Source organism: Acipenser ruthenus, chromosome 6 (assembly GCF_902713425.1).
Source record: "Acipenser ruthenus chromosome 6, fAciRut3.2 maternal haplotype, whole genome shotgun sequence".
NCBI classification, from domain to species: Eukaryota; Metazoa; Chordata; class Actinopteri; order Acipenseriformes; family Acipenseridae; genus Acipenser; species Acipenser ruthenus.
Genome location: NC_081194.1, coordinates 51235700 through 51258964, shown reverse-complemented (window position 1 = coordinate 51258964; position 23265 = coordinate 51235700). Strand labels below are relative to the sequence as shown.

The 23265-nt window shown below is 36.2% G+C and overlaps 1 protein-coding gene across 14 annotated transcripts in view; it reads left to right on the top strand.

The window, feature by feature from the left end:
• The window catches only part of ehbp1 (EH domain binding protein 1), a 157553-nt gene that overhangs the window by 56701 nt on the left and 77587 nt on the right, over positions 1–23265 (top strand). For 7 of the 14 annotated variants that reach the window (XM_034921689.2, XM_034921688.2, XM_034921697.2 and 4 more), the window contains exons 6-11: positions 3256–3437; positions 5032–5171; positions 7431–7535; positions 8529–8648; positions 8798–9086; positions 10674–10842. In XM_034921689.2, coding sequence (XP_034777580.2) covers positions 3256–3437; positions 5032–5171; positions 7431–7535; positions 8529–8648; positions 8798–9086; positions 10674–10842 — 1005 coding nt within the window. The remainder of the gene's footprint in view (positions 1–3255; positions 3438–5031; positions 5172–7430; positions 7536–8528; positions 8649–8797; positions 9087–10673; positions 10843–23265) is intronic. The other 7 variants (XM_034921699.2, XM_034921692.2, XM_034921698.2 and 4 more) reach the window with 5 other exon arrangements.

Sequence of the window (23265 nt, the reverse complement as noted above, 5' to 3'; positions counted from 1 at the left end):
AATCTGACTGATAAGGAGTGTTTTGAACAAGGTATTCTGTGGGGATGACATGTTATATTTCTGACTGATTCAACTGGGCTCAAATGTCAACAGAAATGTCAAGTGATTTGGAAAGGAATATTTGAATTGTATATATATATATTTTTTATCGCTGCATATTGATGGAGCTTGCTTGGAATGAGACTCTGTGTATACCAGGCCCATTCCAGTACATTTACAAATGGTAGTTGAATGCCAGTGTATTAGGAACGCAACATTTGCATTTAAAATACTTTAATATCCTCAAGTGGCTCTTGTTATTTCAAGGAGCCTGATTTGTATGGTAAGCCAATAGCAAAATTTAAATGGCAACCTTATATGATGTACGTTGAGAACCTGTGTGATGCACAGTTGTGGTGTGCTGTATTTGCCTAGAAAGAAAAGGGATGTTTAAAAAGCAGAATGGTCTGTTGTATTTTTTTTTTATGTGTGTGTCTGGATTCATTGCTAGTATTATTATTTTTCATTCTCACTGTGTTTTTTTTTTAATGATATTTAGCCATAAGCCTTTTCTTAAACGAGCCCGCTGTGATGCTGGCTTGCCTAGGGCTGTAGTGTCTGGTGGATCAGTAAGACCATTTAGCCAAATGCATGTTCCCTTCTGGCTTTATTAAAACTCATAGAACAGGGTATATGAGCACAAGTGAGCACGCTCATTTCGGCACAATTATCTGGCAGTATTTGTTTAATATTCAATTTCAGTGTCTGTACTTCATTTGGAGTCACGCTAATCCAAACCCCAACTGTGTCAGTATTTTTTATTGAAATGTTTATGATAAAACACAAGTATGAAAAACTTAAAACCAGGAGCAGTCAAGGCATTTTTAGTAAAGTACAGATTGCACTACTCTGAATAAACTACAGTACTAATTAGAACAGGGTCTGATCCCAACTGGTTTGAATTGGCAAAAGTCTATTGTAATACATTAATACTTTACTACATTTGAAGTTTGGTGGGCAAAATTGTCTGCTCTTATACACTCAAATAAAGCCAGTTTGTTTTTGCACTACTACAGTAATTGTTTATTATATCTTGATATAACTATGGAAAAATACTCTTGACATTCCATGACTCACAATTTAGGCACTGAAAACAAACAAATATTGAGGAGTACTATTAAAATACCTTTGTAATGAGATTGTGCTCTGTCTATATGATAACTGTAACAGTATCTCTGCATGTTGATGGTTACTCAAGCTTGCAGTAGCAGTTGGACTAGCCACTGCATCATGTGATTTTTTTTCAAAACTTTATTTTTGTTTATTTAAATATAGAGCCCGTTTAACAAACAGATGATGTGTTTTTTTTTTTTTTGAATAATCTTTGCTGGGCATGTGAAGGTCTGCACATCCGTAGGCTGTATGTTACACTAGACATTTTTGCATAACAAGAAAAATGCTTGTGTAATTGTGATTAAAGTTGGTTAGGACATTATTTAGTACAGGTTATGGCTAAATGATGTTCAAACTAAGAGCTTAAGCTTTCTGTGCTTGAGAAACATACAGAACTCAAGTAGATATTCAAGTAGTGGACAGTGGTTTTAGAACCCCATATTCAGTAGCAGTCCCACAACCCCTAGACTGGGATATACGTATATAGTAGCACTCACCAAGAGCATGCATATGGTACTAAACACATGTATTTGTGTCGGCCTGGCCCTTTGGTTGCAATATAAATGTGTTGATCTGGTGCAGGGGTTGTATTGTGTATTTATTTTACTGCATTTTGAAGCTGTCTGTTTTTGTTGTTTGTTTGGATAAGAATAAGTGCCTGTGTGAAGCTGCAGAACACCAATGCCCTTCCTTTGTGTTCCCTCGGACTCCGCAGACTGTGACTCAAGACTGTGTACTGTTGGTCCCTGTCGTAATCTGAAATGGGCTACAGATTCTAGTTGTAGACAGCATGTGGGAGACAGACGGTGTCTCTGCTAGGTGACCGGACAAGCAGTAGCCCCCTGGTGCAGATTAGCAATCTCTCCCAACAGGGAGAAATGTGGAAGACATTTGAGCACCTCCTATGGGGCACATTAGAAATTGAACAGCAGAAAAAAAAGAAAACCAACCATTGCTGATTTGAACTTTGAGTAATAGTATATAAATATGTCTAAATGTGAATGGTGTTTTTTTTGTGTGTGTGTTTTAATTAATTATACAGTCAATTCTCTTTAAAACAAACTCTGATAAAACAAAACAGTACAACAAAAAAGAAAGATGTTGCTGCAGATTTCAACATTCCCGCGAACACTTTGTTGACTAATCTGAAAAACCGGGATACAATAATACAGGCCTATGAGCAGCAAACTGTGGATGCAAGTTGTCAGTCAAATTTGCTCAACACCCTGATGTTGAGGATGCCTTGCTTTTGTGGTTTAAAAATGCCCTGGATCAGATGGGACATGCAGATTCAAATGCAGCGTGTTTGCTATGTATACTTTTTTAATTGAAATTTCATTTCAGTGTTACTCTAACATGATGTATTCTACATTTTGTAAAAAAAAGAAAAAAAACACACACAGGGTTAAAGCACTAGAAGAAAAAACGTTCCCACCAGTAATAATAATTTAAAAAAAAAATCTATTCAGTATTCAGTTACTTGCAAAAGAGTGCATAAGTGAAAATGTTCAGAAAGTCAAAACACAGGGTTAGCAGTGTAAGATTGGAGCAGGTTTGAACATTTTTAATGAGGTTTCTTGTATGTCTCCATTTAAATGAGTTAAAAAAAAAAAAAAAAAATCAGTTTCAAGATGTCTTCATCAAGTGGCCTGAGATCAAGTTGATCTCCATTTGAATGGAGCCTGGCTCTTTTTAATTAGCAATTTGTCTTCCTGTAAAATGACCGTACCTTCCATCACTTTGTTTCACAGTCTCTCGTGAATGTACCGTATTTCTTTAAAACCTCTATGCAACTAGAAATTTAGATCACATTTTAGAATACGTTGGAGTTTGGTTGTGAGTACATAGAGGTTTTTTATATTTATTTTATTAAGGTATTTTAACTTAAAATGGCCTTTTCACAAAATAGGTATGTGTTTATGCGATGTACAATACATTTATGTAAAGAAAAAAAGCTTAACTTCAGAAATATTACATTTTAAAATCCTGTTATTTTTCACCTAATTAAGTCATTAAAAAAATAAAAACATAATTAGTGTCGGGCCCCAGCATGATGAGACTTGAAGTCAGATATGAAGTCAACCAATCTGTTTTTCTTTCCAGGAGTCCCCATCTGGTCGCCGCAAAGCCCTTGCTACAAGCAGTATCAACATGAAACAGTATGCCAGCCCTATGCCTACACAGACGGACGTGAAGTTGAAATTCAAGCCATTATCTAAAAAAGTGGTTGCTGCCACACTGCAGTTCTCTTTGTCTTGCATTTTCCTGAGGGAGGGAAAAGCAACGTAAGTTTATTCCCAACAGAGTCCCGCTTTCTAAGGCTCCCCTAATTAGATTGAATATCCGAGTGCTTCCAGTCAGAATGAGGTTGGAGTATGAAATGGCATTCTCGGCACACTAGATGATAGAAGCTGAAAAGTTCCGATTAGCATACCATGCATTCCAGCCATACCTTTTTCTTGGTGTCTCTTAGAGAAAGTGACTTGCTTTGCTGTTTCAAGTCTGCTCATGTCATCCCCTCACCTTGCAACTTGAGTTCTGTTATCTCTAGATTAAAATCTCAATGGAGCACACAATGCTATTTAATATTAGGAATTACCAAAATATTAACACAAGAGAACTGGTTTTGTGGTGTTCGGCCACAAGAGTTGTTGAGGAATCATGATGGTATCCTGAAGCACAAAAGTTAGGGTTTTAACCTGCTACAGTTTTTGGTATTATTAAGGATCTGTAATTGACCAATCACATTATTGTGAGGTTTTTTTTTTTTGTTTGTTTTTTGTTATTTTCATCTTTTTATATTTTCAGTTTTTTTAAACCTCAGTTTACATATTTTAAGTTGTTGATTTTATATATATATATATATAATAATACTATGCAACTTGCATACTGTGTGTGTGTGTGTGTGTGTTTATATGCATTTATATATAATTCTACCTTCACATTCTGTCTGGGGATCTGACCATACCATTACAGATGAGACGTAAAACCGAGGTCCTATTATAAGTGACTGCAGCAGCAAGTCGCTTTGGATGAAAGCATCTGCTAAATGACATAATAATAATAATAATAATAATAATAATAATAATAATAATAATAATAATAATAATAATAATAATAATAATAATGCATTTTGCCCATAAGGTTTAAATGCTTGTTTTGTTCTGGCAAATCTAACCCTATTTCTGTGTTGGTCACCATTGGAAACCTTTTTTTTTTTTTTTTTGTATTTTAATACAGGATTACTTTGAGTTAATGTAGTTATTTTACCTTCTGTGCATTCTACAAAATGATAATACATTGCTCTCTGTCTACCATTTTAACCTTGGTCCTGTTATCCATACATTCCCACTTGTGTGAGAAAGTTATTCATAACCTCTTATCATATATCCTCTCTGTATGCATACAAATCAAAAGAAAATTGTTCTGAATCTCCAGCAATTTTATGTTATCATCTACCTTTCCTCCCTTTTAAGTAAAGTAAAATATAGTTGGAGACAGTGTAGAATGTTATCTGGGGAATCACATAAAATACATTGTTCAGTATAGATGGCTTTTCCATTACCAGGTTTATTATGAACTGGTAGTACTGCATGAAAAAAATAAAAAAATGTAATAAACACCTGCCAACACAAGGAGCCAGTTACTCTCCAGCGTATTTTATTTTAAGTTTCAAATGTACATTTAAATACAGTCATTTTTAATGCAGTACCTGTACATAGAACCAGTGTTACAGACTAGATTAATGTGTATTACAATAGAGCTGTTCCTTGAAAGATTGTTCCACTGTGACAATGACACCCGAGGTTGGACTGAACTCAGCAATAATAACATTGGAGAATGATGTCATGGCTCCATATTGTTTGATTTCTGTCCCAGGGATGAAGACATGCAGAGTTTGGCTAGCCTGATGAGCATGAAGCAGGCTGACATTGGCAATTTGGATGACTTTGAAGAGGAAAATGAAGAGGATGAAGAGAACAGAGTAAATCAAGAAGAGAAGGCAGCAAAAATTACAGGTAAGGTGTTGGGGAAACAATAACACACACACAACATAAAATAACTGACATAGTTAAACAATAAAATCAGAGCAGCCACATATCACATGTAGCTTTTTATCATGTATTGCCCCCACGGTGGTAGTAGTAGCTTTTATATTCAGTATATCATTTTATATATAAGATAAAACTATATTAAAGTTGAATAACCTGAAGATTAGAAAAGTTTTTTTTTTTTTTTTCTGTGAATGAAGTTGTAATGCTAACCACACTGCAGGCGTGTACTGGATAAAATGCCTAAGGCCAACTGTCCAGTTCATATTATGACCATCACATCAGGTGTTTGTGTTGCTGCTCTTTATATTGGATAATGGGATCTAAAGGGTTAAAGATGGGCAGTATGAAAGAACAGAAGCTCTCTTAGGGCATTAGTCTACGAACACAACATCCCTCACAGTGGCTAGGGCTACAGCTGTCATCCTACATCTCAGCCTTCTGGTCCAACAGTCAGGGGTATAGACCTCTAGAATAAATTACACTGACTGTAGTGTTATAATGATAACAGTAATATTAATGATGATAATAAGCTTTTGCAGTGTATTATTATTATTATTATTATTATTATTATTTATTTCTTAGCAGACGCCCTTATCCAGGGCGACTTACAATTGTTACAAGATATCACATTATACATTATACAGATATCACATTATCTGTATAATGTATAATGTGATGTATCTAGAAGAATTGTATTGTGTGTATTATAACAGTTTATTGCAACTGTTAAAATACATGCTGAAGCATTTAAACGTTACTGTGCTCTCTGCGTCATAATTTATAGGATATCATAAAAATATCAGGAAATGTAATTCCATCTCAGGGATCTGATGGGGATTAGGTCTACATTTTACTGCTAAAGTTGCATAGCAAAAAAGAATAGGTTGATGATAAAAAACACTATTTTAATGATTTCAAACTTTATAAAAAGCTGAGGCAAGTTTAAAAAAAAAAAAAAAAAAAAAAAATGTAAAATATGTAACTTACTCTTTAAATACAGTATGTCATATTAGTCATCTTAAATTTGTGACAGTGTATGATTATGTAAAATGCAGAGAATATGCCGCATGTTGTATTTATTTGCTTGAAAGAGAACCTGTTTTTACATAACGTAATGTGCATAGGACACCATATCTGAGAGTCAACATTGCTGGTGGAGCCCAGCTTGTTAGCAGTATTACAGCTGTTTGATACAGAGGCACGAGTTCTGAAGATAAAGGGACTTGCCAAAGGTCGCACCATAAGCTGGAAGCTAGTCTGAAATTAGTCCAGGATCTCAGGCTCCCAGTACCTGGCTCTAACCATTGAGCAATTCTATTCCACGCTCACACCTTGGGTATCTCCTGTTATTTCATGTATTTGTATTTGTTTGTTTATTCATTAATTAATATAATTTCTCATATAAATTGTATGCATGTATATTTATGTGTGTGTATTTTATACAGTAGCTTCGTGTTGTGATGTATCAAATTATTTGTATGCTCTATTGCAAGTAATACAGCAGCATAATCTAGTGAGTATTTGGACAGTGCAGCCTGTATTTCTTTTGCCCCTTAAACGTAAAAAAAATACTTTTCGTAAGAAATAACATCTGTTTTCAGATACATTAAAAGTATTTATAAAACTAGCTTTTTTAAACTTTATCAATTTATTATAGCTTGTCAGATGTGTTTTTTTGGAATGCTACTTTCTGTCTGTAATTAGTATTTTATTTGTATTTATTGTATGTACCAATAAATACATGTGAAGCAGGTTTATTTGTAGGCACTGCATTACCATTTTTACTTTATGTGCTGTACTGTACTGATCATGAAGTCATTTTAGCAAGAAAGAGAACCTACAGAATTTGGAAGCCTCGCTGCGTTCATTTGTTTGTGTTTTTGTATTAGCTGTCTCTGAGCTTATATGTACGTCATGTGTTTTACACGTAACAGTCTTGCATGTGTTCTACTTCTTTCAGTTCTTTTCTTCTCTGTTCTCTTCACTTATACACATAGCTTTGTTATTGGCTGTACTAGCTGTGCTTATGAATATTGAGTGGTTAATTATTTGAAGATCCTGTCTGGCTTATCTCTGTGCTTCTCTTTTTGCATGCCAGACTGCTTTAGGAGCATATGGCTTGCTAAAAATACAGTTTTGATTAAATGTTTCCTTGTTTTGCCTGTGTGGCCTTCGTCTATGTAAAGTTTCGTTAATGTTTTCCTGACTGGCTTCTGTTTACAGAAATAGTAAACCAGTTGAATGCCCTCAGCAGCTTAGATGAAGACCCAGATGACTGCCTAAAGCAAGCAAATAAGCCTTCCGCTAAATCAGCCAGTTCTTCTGAAGGTCTAAAAGCTTTCATCTTCTCTTTCCTCTGTTTATTCTACTATTCCTGTTGTGTTGTGGTTGTGCTGTCTGACCTGCTTGTCACTGTTTGTTTGTTTGTTAGATAATGTGCATTGTTTTATTATTTCAAGTTTTTCCCCTCTTTCTGGCTTTCTGTAATTTGCAGTGAACCAATGAAACCTAAGTGAATGCTCTCATTCGATTCCAGTGGCCTGTTCGTTCAGACCACTGAAGACAGTCTAATAAGAACAAAATTGTCATTTTGTCTGTTAGTTGTAATGCTTGGAAAAAAGCATTACATATTAGTTGTTTGCACACCGTTAGGATCAAAAAGTAAACACAGTAGTGTTTTCATATTTTTAAAAATGAATGTATTAAAAAATACTTATTGCTATGATGCCACATTGTTTGGCTGTTACTATTGTTATGGATTTCATAATGCACAAAGCTAGGAGAATTGTTCAAATGACTTGTGGTTTAGTTTTGGAGTGGTGCATTTTATTGTGGACTGGAATACAGTCATTCACTGTGGCACATTGCATTACTCCTGACCTAGCCCTGGAATGTTGTATTTGGAAGATGTCATGCCCATATACAGTGTGGGCCACATTAACACAGTATTGGGCAGCATGCCACAGTGCTTATCTAGTCCAACAGATAGCAAGAATGGTCCTGTCTCCTATGCGTTAGTGCTGACACATACCAGGACCCCTTTAAACGGGCCAAAAATGAATACACAATATAATGGTAGGCTAACCATGCGTGAAGAGGAGTATTATTATTTGATAAGGTTGTAAGATAAGTTAGAACAGCATACAATAAATATAGCAGTTTGATATAGTACATTTCATGTGTCGGTACAGTATGTGGTTCACACCAAACTACAGATTTTTCTGCATTAACCTTACAAAGGGGAATAAATAGGCCTTCTATATAGGCAGAACCTAATTGCTCAACCTGTACTAAGGACAATACTTTTATAACCTATTACAGAACTCATCAGTAAACTTAATTTTCTGGAAGAGGATGACCAAGACATGTCAAATATGGATCCAAATCCGTTTGGCGATCCAGATGAACCAGGATTAAATCCATTTGGCGATCCTGATGAAGGTAAATTTAGCATTTTTTTTTTTTTTTTTTTTTAATTGAAGCTTATTTTAACATAAATGAGGGAGTAAAAATTGTGTAAAAAAAAAAAAAAAAAAGTATTTCTATTACATATATATATATCTATATATATATATATATATCTATAACAGACTTTACTGAACCAGCTACCAATGTTGCTGTTCCACTAAAAGAAGAAGAACCATACTGTGATCACGGTTCTTCCAATCCCTTCAACGAGACGGAGACGGAGACAGACACAGTGCAGTACAGCAACCCTTTTGATGAGCCTGAGCTTGAACCTGAACCAGACAGAACGAAGGAAACAAAGATAGAGCAGTCCCCACCAAGACCAGCAAAGATGAAAAATGTCCGACCCATTGACATGAGCAAATACCTGTATGCAGACACAACCAAAAATGAGGAGGAAGAACTGGATGAGTAAGTGAAAATATTTATTTTTAAAATGTATTTTTTATTTTATTTTGATACATTTCAGGCATCTAACAAAGTTATTATTCAAAAATCTTTTCCAAATGTGTAGTATTGCATCATAGAAATTATAATAGTTTTTAAAAAATCACCCCAATAGCATAACTTTTTTTGGGGGTCAACAAATATGCTGAACTTTTTCAAATCGTTTTTGCCATTTTTATGGAAAGTGTCCTAACTTTTTTTTTTTTTTTTTTTTTTTAATGTAAATGTTTTTTTATTCCATTTTGTATGGTTTCTTTTAGTTTTTTTTTGGTTTTTAGTATTTATTTATTTATTTAAAATGTGGTGCTTTCTTTTTGCTAACACACTTACGTACACATATGGACAGAGACCTACATTTTTGATATGCATGTATAAAATACATCCGTGTGTGCCCGCTGTTTTTTGGACCTGAAACATAACCTGACTAAGGTCCGTTTTACAGAGCCGTACAACACACAGCACCTGTTGCAGTTATAGAGCAGCAACAGAGGTGCTCTTGTTTGTGGTCTCATTGTCCCTTGTCTTACCCCCCCCCCTCCCCATGTCTTTCTTTCCTCCACCTTTGAACTCTTACAGTGTTTAAGGGCAATTTGTCAGCCTTTTCATTAAAATCCGAATGGTTTACAGGCGCGGTACAGTTCCAACAGTTCCACACTGTGGCAGTGCAGTTTTTTTTTTTCTTCTCTTTAAAGCATGTTGGGGCTTTTTCTCTTTGACCAGTTTATTTGGACTGGGCTTTCAGTTTTCTTTCTCTGAAGTTTGTTTAACTTGACAGGCACTGAAGTGAACACCTGAGAGGCCTTTTTTGCTGCTGGGTTAGATATGTGGGCCTTTAACCTTATCTTTCAGTCAGATACCTAAGCTTGCTTTCTATCTTTTATTTTTTTCTCTCTTTGGAGGTAACGAGTGACAGATCCGTTGGGAAGGTGGGCATAACTACTGAGACAAGCTGTGCATTGATACTATCTGCTTGTTTGTTTCCTCGTCAAGTGCCTCAGCACCACAGTAGAGATGAGGTCAATAACATGTGACCTCAGAGCACCTGGCCGACAGTTATTCAACCAACCATTCTATAGGTCAATTATAACATCTCTTCAGTTTATAGCCTTTTCACATATCACTAACTCTTGTTTATGAGACACATGACAGGTTGCATGCAAGATTTTTGATGGTTTTGATTGAATCTTTTACATTTTTTTCCCATTCTTGCATTTATTTTTGATACTGGCAACTAGGACTGCACAAACACAAATTGATTAATTAACAAAAAAATGCCCCAATTGTGACCGTTGTACTAATCCGATAGAGAATTGTATTATTATTTTATTTTTCTAAAAAAGGAATAAATATAATCCCTGGGTAGCCAATCGATTTGGGACATTTGACAAACTGCTAATGGTCTGATGTCATGCAAAGCATGGCTTCTGAATGCAGTTTAGTGCAAATGTAAACCGTTATACAATGTGCTGTATATGGTTAGGGCACCTCTGTATTGCATACTTTCATGAAAAGTCAGGGTGTGATCCCTGAAGTTCTGGTTTTGTTAAACAGGTCTAATCCATTTTACGAACCAAAGGCCTCTCCTTTACAAGAAAGTGATGTGGACAAAAGGGCTAAGAGGAAGGCACCAGCACCCCCGATCCCCACACCAAAGATACACCCTGAAAAGACTGCAAAATTACCTGCTGCTGTTGGGAAGGAGCTTGCATCTTCACCAAAGGTTGGTCATAAAATGTATTTATGCATTTATTTAATTTAAAGAAATGCACCAAGTCCTATTTTCTTTTTCGTTTTATGTATATACTTATCTTGGTAATATAGTAAGTGTTTAAAGAAATTCCCCTTTCTCAGTGTGCTTAAAACTGTGTTCCAGACCAGTTTATATATTTGTACACCATTTTTGTCTGTGTATTTATTGTCTGAGGTTCTGGCCTGACTGTAACTAGACACCCAAGTGCTTTTGCAGAAGTCTTGTAGTTGTGCTTGTTTATTTATGTAAACAATATGACTGATCTCTTCAAATGGCTGATTGCCACATTTAAGTAGCATATCTCCAACAACAATGTATCTTTTTTATGCATGTCTGTGTGCTACTGTGCTAATTTCAGATGCTATATCCTTTTTAAATGTATCAAATGTTTATGAAATCAGGTAACTAGGAGAAAGATTTTTATATACTGTACTCATACTACGGTATATTTATTAATTCTGTTTAAGGGATTTGTCAATCAGCTGCACTTGTGTGTAACAGCAGATGAGATGCCCATTTAATAAATATGATTCACTGGCGCTTAATAATTTGCCAGAAGGGGAGATGTGTGACTACAATCATGCTTGATGGTACTCTGGAAACGCTCAGAAAAATAGTAATTTAAGCCAACCCAAAAAGGCATGTTTTGTGCTGTAAATGCATATGAAATAGCTGTCAGATCAGCCAAAACCTTTTCATATAGTAAGCACCTATGAGATATCGCAGTCTTCAAGGATTACCACAGCGTTTTCCAGCCATGTTCAACACTGCTGCCATTGCTCCTCCATTTGTTGAATTTGAAATGACCTTTGCATGAATAAAGTCAAAAAGGATTAAGGGAGGCATTTCCAACAATGGAAGAGCGCAACAGATGTAGCTGACTTTGAACGTGGGAGGATTGTTGATGCACTTCTGCCTAAAGGCAATGTTTATAAGGTTTCTGTGTTGACTGGAAAAATCGAAACAACCTTTTAAAAAAATAAATAAAAAAATACACACATACAAAAAGGGGGGGGGGGGGTTATAAAGGATGTAAAATAGCAAAGCACATGGAGCGTGGAGGATTTACCTTGCGGAAGGGAAGCAGGTGAATCAACAATCTGCTTTGTGTTGAGAAACTTGAAGCATTTCACTAAACCTGGCTAAGATCATGTTTAATATCACTTTTCTTGGAGGTGGGGGGGGGGGGGGCATTTTCTTTTACTAAATGTGAATGGATGTGACAAGAATGTTACACAATTTCCCCTGTCTCTGCAAGCCTGTGCAAGAACAGCCATATGATCAGGAGCTCAGTGGTTCGAACCCATGTCTTGCTGAGCAGTGAATCTTGGTAGGGGGCCCACAGGGAGCATTGCCCATTTGCTCTATGTGGTTTGGGGACAAAAAATTGACAGAGGATTGTTGATCTCATTGTGCTTCAACGACCCCTACTTGTCCAGCACCCAGCAAGTCCAGGCAGAGATTTCCCAGATCTCCAGGGTTCACTAGCTTGGTAAAATCTGTGGAATTAGATTAGTTGGGTGAAAAGAAGCATTTGACTTGACAGTGGGTCGCCCATTGATCTTCAGTCCCCCTGATTTAGTAAATGGGTTGCATTGGTGAAGTGACAGTTTGGGCATTTCAAACAGAGTAGCTAAATAGGAGTAAAATACAATAAAGAATGTACTCTCCTACAGGTAAACCTTAATAGTTCTGAATGACAATTGACCTAAATGCCGACAGGTCTAAATTCCACCATTGTTCAAATTATGTCATTTTGCTCATTCACCCAAGAGACTCCACGTGAAATGTAACTTGTAATGGAACTCAAAATTGAATCTGCCTTCACCTTTTCTGTATATTTATAGTAGTGAAGCTCATTGTGTCTTTATAAGAATTCTGTTGTCTCAGTGGCTGTACTTGCTATGTTTCCTACAGCCCTTATGCAATTTAAAGTGTTGAGTTACAAGCAATCTCAGCTTCTTATTTATTCTCAAATACTTAACTTGCGGTCTGAGGGAAAGATCCTGTCTAAGATGCTGTGTATTCCAAACGTTCTTTTTGTGACGATACAAGGTATTATTAATGTCAAACTTGTCTACATTTTAAAAGGACTAACATTTAATGTAGAGGTTATTATAATGTGGAGTAAGCTTAATTGTGCAAGTATGTATTTTGCTTCTTTTTTTATTTATTTTTTTACTAGATACAGTAGTTGAATTGCACCTTGGTAAGATTCACCAGAAACCTCAGTTTATCAAAACAGCAGAGTATTAGCAAGTTCAACATTACTGTGAACCCTATTTAAAATGGATAAGAAAACAAACATGTATTTGTCAGAATAAAGAACCTATATTATTGAATTACTGTTTAAAGTATTCAATTATATATTTTTCTGAAACCAGTCAACCTACTGTATTTTCTGTTCAATATCATATCGTAAAGTAGCGGGTGATATTGAGCGAGTGTTACTTTATGCATAGCTTAGATTACAGAGAACGATTTAGTAAAATTAATAGGACAGACTTTGGACTTTGCATACACATTGCCACATCACATTATCTTATGCATCACTTGAGTTTGCATAGAGTTCCTAAAATGCATTTGCTTTATATCTGTTCATGCATTACTTTGTTATTAATGTCAAAAGACAGGTTGACCTGTCCTTAGTTTGGACCTGTCTTAACATTCTTAAGGAGCCTTAATTGTAAATGGCTTGTACAAAAGCTAAACAATGATTAAATATTACGCTCACACTTAAAACTGGAATAAAATCGGTTGGTGATAGTTTCTAATTAGAAATGTAGTTGCCTATAATGTAAAACTGAATTTATTTATGTGTTTATTTGTAAGTGTTAACTGGCTAATCCAATTGAAATCTTATAAGGACCTGTCTGGAGGAAAAAAGCCAGGAAAATGCACACATTTTATAAATTAATTTAATACTGGTAATGAGGTTACCATATGTGCCAAACCTACTGTGCTGATAATATTATTCCTAATTTTAACAATACATAACTTAACTGGTCCATAAAGCCTAATCTTTTTTAAAAGCTACCATTTTGTTATTTTAGTGTGATACTTTAGTATATAGTATTTTTTTCAGAACATCACACTGACTTTATTAGCACTTTTAAGTTTATTTAAAATGTGTTTTATTTTATGAGCTGCCATTGGTTATTAAAGAGAAGGCAGTCTGAAGAGGCTTGTCTTCTCATACTGTTTGTATTGGAGCACTCAGTGTAAATCCTTTTGGATTAATTTAAAAGCACCATGTCAACCCACTGGAGGCCTTGGATTGGGTGTTCTGATACAGTTCAATCTCATCACATTGTTAGGTCTACATCCAAAGAATGCTAGCATGTTCAAAGTCACATCGCACACCCAGGTGCGAATACTGTATTTATTATTAATGGTAATTCTTACATAATTGTACTGGAATTAACTGTTAATAAGGACTGCCATGACAAATGTTTCTTCATCAGTGTTAAGTAATGACAATAGACAGCATTTTGATTACACATCCCTAAGGGGAGCCTGTATGTTTTGTAAAACCACTTATATCTCAGAAAGCGTTTGAGTTGATAAATCTCTGAATCTGTCAACACTGAAAATTATTAAACTCCTCGGGCAAATCCAACAGGACCCTTTACTTTCACCTATAGCCTAGTTTGGCTGCCATGTTGTTGATTTGTACTGTAGGTTTTTGGTTTCTGGATTATGAAGACCAAATGTGTGTGTGATATTAGCATCATGTTTGGTATGCATTCTTTAATCTGTTCTCTTGTGGTTATCGTGGCCTCTCACTGGAAAAGCTTCATACATCACAGACCATGTGAGGTATGGACTTCATATTTGCAATATTATATAAACACAACATGCTTAATGTGTCGGTGGCCTTGATATGCTGTCCATACTGAAATCATGTCGCTTTTTAAGTTTCTACGTGGTACTCTTGTCAAGTCCCATTACAGGTTTTGTCCAGTAATATATATATATATATATATATATATATATATATATATATATATATATATATATTTTTTTTTTTTTTTGCCACATATATATATCTTCATACTCCTTATTTAACACTCCCCTGTGTAATTTCATTATGATGAAACTTGGGCCATTTGTTTGCACAAACTATTGCAAGTGTATAAAGACAGTGTTTGATTTGGTAATGCACAGGGTTTGCGCAAATTGGGAGCATTTAACATTATTTAATTGAGTTGTGTTTTTTTCTATGTAATTGGATTGCACAAGGTTTCTCAACATTGGACGCTTGCTTTTTTCATTCCTTTTGTCATTAGATAATTGAAGGGTGGGGCGGGGAGAATCTGGAAGGTGTTGCAGACAGTCAGGCTCCCATAGGACTGGCCACTCAGTTTACTGGAATCCAATTCGAAAATTGTCGGTCACACTACCAAAATTGTAATTAAAAAATAGTGCAAAACAAGGCACAGAACATGGGGGTAAAATACTTACCGTCCCTTCATTTATTGACTGCTACCACATTGTGATGTAGTTATACTGCAAGCCTCTATTGTGCAACACAAATTACAATTGCAGACATGCTGCAGGATAAGAAGTAGGGCATGTGATTGTTGCAAGCATATTTGTGAATAGTAATACCTCACCACAGCATACACAAAACATTTTACAAAAGCTGTTAGTTTGCAAGAATAAGCTTTGTGCATGTCCTCCCTTTTCTATTTTATGCCTATAGGTCTAAAACCTGTTTATACAGTTTATTGATAAATTAGATACTTAACAGTTATGAATTGCATCCATACCTTTTTTTCCTGCAGTAAATATTGGGGATAATTGACACATACGTTTACATGTTTATATTACATGTAAATGTTGTTTTTTTGACAGAAAAAGCAGATACGTTTCAATAGCATTGGTTATATTGCCTAACAGAATTAATCTATAGCAGTCACACGTGTGCATTTGTTACTGTGAGATACTCGTATGCAGAATATCATTTCTGTTGGCCAAAACCGGGATTTGGGTAACAGTTGACAATTAATTTATTACTCATTCTTCCCTGGTAAAAATAACGTGTATTTCTCTATAAATACATATTTACCTCATCTATGCACTGTGTCAATCACGTAATAAATACTATGACTGCTGAACTAAATTGTCTGGAGTCAAAGACAATAGGCTGTAGAGCGGTTGGGTTCTGTTTCTGCACAGGTCAACAGCACTGGGCTCTATTTGAAAAAAATGGTATCTGCAAATTGCGAGTGGAAAAGAACAGCAAATGTTGAAGGCTGAAGAAAGGTATAGAGAGCATTCATTCAATTTGCAATAACAGTAGGAACCCACAAAGAAGCTAATGTGACTACCAGCCTCATAATCTGTGTAATGCAAGGAGAATAATCCGCATTGTAAAGGATGACTGTTCAATTTTGTTGTTTCTTAAAGTGATACTAGATATCGCTGGAGAATGTACCCTGGTTTACAGGGCAGAGGCAAATCCAGAAAATCTGAGTCTGTACGGAACAGTGGATTTGTCACTGTCAGTGAAATGGAAGCCAGGCAAAAGTATATTGACATCTGTGCATTTTAACCTTTACGTCTTTCCATTTGATCAAATGAAGTTCGTTTCAAACTGAAAAAATATGGTGCCCAGAAAATAACCTAACCTTTTTCCAGCTGCTACAAAAAAATTGCGATATTTCCTGTGCCTTAAGACTGTCAAAGTTTGACATTTCGGTGACCATTTGAAAATAAGTAAACAACAAAGAAATGGTGGCTGAGCACGTTTGGGAGCTAGTTGACTTTTGCATCAGAAGGACATATGAGTGCATTCCACTGCTGAGGCTTAAGCTCAGATGTAAACGTGTCTGAGTGATCTTGATGTGTGGTATTATTGGAGTAAATTATGGCGTAGGAGATTGTGAATAGGCCATCTTGGTGTTCATTTGTAGGCAAAAGCTGCCTCTGCACATTTTTAATTGTAAGAACTGTCTTGTGTGGCTATTGGCTTGCTGGCATGAGGGTGACTTTTGTGTCATAAGGTCAGAATTTATTTATTTTTAAACAGCTGCCTGGGTACAATTTTAGTTTTATGGGCTGTCTGGAGTGGCTGGTCGCTTGAAGGCATGAGGGTGGCTGTTGTATCTTCTAGGTCTACCCCCGGATTTCATCCATGTTTAAAGCTAGAGATAATGCAAGAATGAGTAACAAAAAAAAAGCATTTTAACCAGTAATGTTACAAAGTCAAATGCATACTCTATTTATTGTACACTGAAATGCTGAAAGATGCCCTATTTGATAAATGTTTTATAATAACCAGACCCTCCGTAGCAGCTACTCTTTTTTACACTGAGCACCTCCTTTGCACGATCTCTTCCGATGACAATTTCACTGTTCCAAGGAACACTGAGCTCCTCTGCCTGATCTCTTCCAATGACAATTTCACTGTTCGGAAGAACACTGAGGCCTAAATTTATAAAGGGGGGAAAACTGACCGCAAAAAGCCACGTAATTTGCGTGTTCAGTACGGCCGCACTCAGCGTCAAAATAACAACCTATTTTATAAGACTAATTAGGTGAAGGAGGCGATTCTGCAATCAAACAATTTAAATACCTGTCACCGCAATTAGTGGTGGAGAATTACACACCTCTCACAATAAATAGCGGGTTTGGGTCAACCCTGCGTGTGTAGGCTACATATTCCAAAAGAAAATGAATGGCAAACAAAGACCTCAGCCTGGTACTAGCCATGGTGATGAGGATGTTCGGAAGCGAAAACTGAAATTTACCAATATGGAAGTGGAGATTTTGGTACAAACAGTACTTGTAACACATGAAGATGTGTTACAAGCTCAAAATATATTACCAGGACAAAGGAATAAAATATGGAATGTGTGGTGGCTTCTTAATAAAAAAAAATGTACTACTTCAGAGTTTGTAGTCTAGGCTGTTTATATATTATGCCCATCATCCAGGTACTGGATTCAACTTCTTATTTCGTATATACTAATTCCAGGCGTATAGACTTTTCAAACTTCAGAAACAATACGTTTTATTTACTTACATCCATGGCAGTCAAACGGGTGTACAGCAATATGTTCAACAATAACTCCATACAGCTTCATACCAACAGTCTTCAGTTTAACTACAACTTCTATCTTCTTAAATTCTTATGCAGTTACAACTCTCCTATTTCTTATGTATGTCTATTTCTGACTCTATGCCATTCTTGCAAATAAGCATATCTGTATGGTCTATAATATAGCTACATTATTCAGATGTGCCTATAACCAGCTGTACTGTATTTGCTCTAGCTACAAACTAACTGCGTCATCTGTCCTTTTTTTTTTTTTTTTTTTTTTACCATTTTCTTTCAAACTCGAATTTAACAATACTGCCTGAACCAGTATTGTTAAATACCAGAATGCCATATAACAAAACATAAATTCTGTAGGCATTCCTAAAATAACAGTGGAGGATGAGCCCTCATTGTATTACATGTATATGAGACTTTTTCTTTAGTGCGCCTCAGAATATCGTTCCATCTTTTCTTAATCTCATCCACCGTTCTTATAATAATGCCTACACTCTAGAAGTAAAGGCTCTCATTAGAACCTTGCTTTGCCACTGTGGGGAGAGCTTTTTAGGTGCTTCTAAGAACCTTTTTTTAACATGGATTCTATATTCTCTATTTGCAGACTTTCATTTTTGTCATGTAAGCTATGAAACGTGTATTGAAAATTGGAGTTTGCAAAACAATACTGTATTATAAACCGCAAATTACAAACTGACTTGATCAGAAGGGTTAAAAAATTAGATCTTTGCAAAATGTTATTAAATGTTTCTTTGTCCTTGAAAACGATGTCTCCTTGCTGCAGACAAGTCTCCCACATCACCTTGCCATTTGTACAGCCTACTGTCTGACTGCGGCAAATTAACGCCTGCTTTTCAGAGTTCTTAAAATAATCAAGCAAATACGAGGCCCTCAATTACCGGCAGCTTTAATAAATTAGACGGAATATTTAATAGACCTAATTTACAAAATCCCCTCCCAATTTTAGCGGTTTCGTTCAGAAACGCCCCAGAATTACATATGCATATACAGAATTACATATGCATCAAGGGCTAAAACGCACAGAGACATTGCCCCCCGCAAATCACGTCTTGATTGCATGTTTATGAATCTCATCCATGAATTCAGAACCCTCAGCGCCCGTTTTACGGTCTTAAAACATGCGCAATCCTTTTATAAATCTGGGCCTGAGTGCCTCCTCTGCACAGTCTGTTCCGATGACAATTTCACTGTTTGGAGGAACACTTAACGCCTCCTTTGCACAATCTCTTCTGATGAGCCTGCGAGGACGTAGCTGAAGACATTTGTTAAATTTTAATAGCATATATTCTACACAGTTTAACATTAACTAAACTCAGAAATGTACTTCCCGCGTGTTACATTCAAAATGCAGAGGCGCTGTGTTGCATTTATGGATGAACTGAAAAAACATATTTTCATAAGAAGGACAAATAATTATAATAAACACTGTAAGACAGTGTTTTTCGTACAGTTCTGTTTTTGTTCTGGTAAAAATAAGAATTAATGAGGGGATAACAGCAATTGAACCATATTCAAGTTAGTTACAGTACTTTTTCTTTTTTTCAAACGAAAAGAAAACCACTTAAGTAATTATCTAAACATTTCTAAATTACTAAGCTGAAAACATTTTTGTTAATTTTTTGCAGATGATGCAAGCCCTTCTACTTTTTTTTTTTTCAGGACTCTTTTCTGAGATGGCATTATTACGCACGATAGAAATCCATGTACTTGAAAGGATAGTGTTTGTTGATTGTTTTTTTGTAGTTTTTCGCTGATGTGACTTAACCACACAAATCATATAATTGTTTGGAGCCAAACACTTCCTAATTTGCTGTGTATAGGCTTCTCGTTGCTGTAGCAGAAAGGGCACTGTGGCCATAATTGCCGTGAATAGACATACGTTTTGATGGGCATTGCAGCAATTGAGAAGGGCACCCATGGCAAATACAGGTATAGCCACCGTTAATTTCCCTACTTTTTTGTTATGAGAACATCCCCTGTCGCTTTCCCTTAGATTGTGCCCTCAAAATCTCAATTTATTTTTATTTATTTATACTTCCGTCATGATAAGTGCTCATGTTGCCTATGTATCCGACAAGGTTGCACAGTGATTGAGTGAACTTTGTTGTTGCATAGGGAATGCCTTGCTTTTGTTCACAAAAACATACATTTCTAGTTTCAGCAAATTTAAAAATCTTCCTCTGGAATACATTATGATGTCTGTATAGAAAGTGTAGACACCCAATCCAGTGTTGTGCTGAAGTGATCCGTCTCGGAGAACCAAGCTCTTGATTCTAATCTGGAGATCCTTCATGGCTTTCAGCAAGGGATATTTATGATTTTTTTGTGGGCACATCGGTGGGATAAAAAAAATTAACTGCTGTTTTGTTATTCAGCAGCTCCTTGAGTTTAAGAGCTAAAGGGAAGCCACTGTTTTTTCCAAAGTGGTTTATAATCTTTCATAACTTGTGCCATTTTATCATTGGGGATTACAGCCTTGGTTTACAGAAAATGAAAACAAATATTAGTGTAATCTCCTGAAGATGACCTGTTTCAGTTAGGAAGTATCCAAACCACAAATTATGAAAATCTTATAATCTTTCATGTTTGATGTTGCAAACCTATGGCATTTATTAGGGTGGCCCAAAAGGTGCTTTGTCCTCCCATCGTTGCTCCTGGAGGGTTTGAATGACACAGCAGAAAGAGCAGGTAACATTAGCTTAATCTTGGCTTATCCTGTCCTGAGACACAGGTGTGTGGGCTTAAACCCAGTCAAGGCTAGCTCCTGTAATGCCATCAAAAAGTTAAAATAATGCTCTTATTGCTGAGATTTAAAAGAAATATGTTGCTTCTTTAGCCACTGTGCTCTGGAGTACACCTGAAGTGGTCACTATGAGCATTTAATTACCTCCTCCCCCATAAATATGTCCTTTTGAAAACACTGTTCAGCTGTATTTATAGATATGTACTGCTTAATTTATAGCAAATCAAATTCGACTTTAATTATGTTTGTATCAAAAGACCTGTGCTACTGTACATTGAGACATTGAGAAATGGTCCGCGATGATGATTTTTTAAATTGAATTACCATTCCCAACGGATACACAGTATTGCAGTCAGCCATGCTACAGGGGGCAGTGCTGTTTCCTTACATTTTTAGATGAACATTGTCAATTCATACCAGAAGCAGGGCAGTGTAACGATGTGCGTTAACAACCCATCTGTTATTTACTGTGCAAGATTAATATGAATTATCAGAGGTGTCGTTTCTACAAGCGTTAGACCAATCCCTGCCAGATTGATATGGTTGAAGTGCATCTCATATTAAAAGTACCTACCCTTAAAATCACCTTGTAGAGTTTCATGACTCAAAGTTATATGTTCCCATGGTTATTCACCTGGATATTTCTATGGTGGTTATTTAATGTTTCATGGACTGAAGAATGTTTCTATTTTACTTCAAATCTGGGTGATTACATTTTATCATAATATCTTCTCAAATCCCTTCCCAATTTTAGCAGTTTCGTTCAGTTGTTTGTTTCTTTTTTTCAAAATGACTTATTGTAAATGCAACATTTTTTCAATTGTTTCGCAAACATGACTCCTGTCATTTCCAATAATTTTTTACAGTTACAAAGACAATGTGTTCATAGCACTATAATTGTCAAAATGTGCACTAGTTACACTAATAATTAATATTCCAATCCACGCAGAACCAATAATAAAAACATACTCTTTAAAATGTAGCTACACATGTAATTTAAATAGACTGAAATCTGATCAAAATCAATTGACAGCATTTGGTCCAAACCTGTGCATGGTGAATTCAAGGGTCAGTGCTTTTCATATGAAATGCACTTCAACCAAACTGAACAAGGTTAATTTACATCACCACTATTATTACACCATACCTCATTGTGGCTATATGGCTCTGAGGGAGCAGCATAACACATTGAGCATTTTAAAATGTATCTAGTGTACATGTATTGCCAAATAACAAAGCACTATTGGGTAAAGATGCCTTCCCTATAAAGAGGTTTCAGTTCCTAGTCTGTAGCTGTTGTTGCATGCTCTTCACTACAGTGTGTGTGTGTGTGTGTGTGTGTATGCGTGTGTGTGTGTGTGTGTGTGTGTGTGTATATATATATATATATATATATATATATATATATATATAGTGTGTGTGTATATGTATGTGTATCTATATATATATATATATATACAGTGCCTTGCGAAAGTATTCGGCCCCCTTGAACTTTGCGACCTTTTGCCACATTTCAGGCTTCAAACATAAAGATATGAAACTGTCATTTTTTGTGAAGAATCAACAAGAAGTGGGACACAATCATGAAGTGGAACGAAATTTATTGGATATTTCAAACTTTTTTAACAAATAAAAAACTGAAAAATTGGGCGTGCAAAATTATTCAGCCCCTTTACTTTCAGTGCAGCAAACTCTCTCCAGAAGTTCAGTGAGGATCTCTGAATGATCCAATGTTGACCTAAATGACTAATGATGATAAATAGAATCCACCTGTGTGTAATCAAGTCTCCGTATAAATGCACCTGCACTGTGATAGTCTCAGAGGTCCGTTTAAAGCGCAGAGAGCATCATGAAGAACAAGGAACACACCAGGCAGGTCCGAGATACTGTTGTGGAGAAGTTTAAAGCCGGATTTGGATACAAAAAGATTTCCCAAGCTTTAAACATCCCAAGGAGCACTGTGCAAGCGATAATATTGAAATGGAAGGAGTATCAGACCACTGCAAATCTACCAAGACCTGGCCGTCCCTCTAAACTTTCAGCTCATACAAGGAGAAGACTGATCAGAGATGCAGCCAAGAGGCCCATGATCACTCTGGATGAACTGCAGAGATCTACAGCTGAGGTGGGAGACTCTGTCCATAGGACAACAATCAGTCGTATACTGCACAAATCTGGCCTTTATGGAAGAGTGGCAAGAAGAAAGCCATTTCTTAAAGATATCCATAAAAAGTGTCGTTTACAGTTTGCCACAAGCCACCTGGGAGACACACCAAACATGTGGAAGAAGGTGCTCTGGTCAGATGAAACCAAAATCGAACTTTTTGGCAACAATGCAAAACGTTATGTTTGGCGCAAAAGCAACACAGCTCATCACCCTGAACACACCATCCCCACTGTCAAACATGGTGGTGGCAGCATCATGGTTTGGGCCTGCTTTTCTTCAGCAGGGACAGGGAAGATGGTTAAAATTGATGGGAAGATGGATGGAGCCAAATACAGGACCATTCTGGAAGAAAACCTGATGGAGTCTGCAAAAGACCTGAGACTGGGACGGAGATTTGTCTTC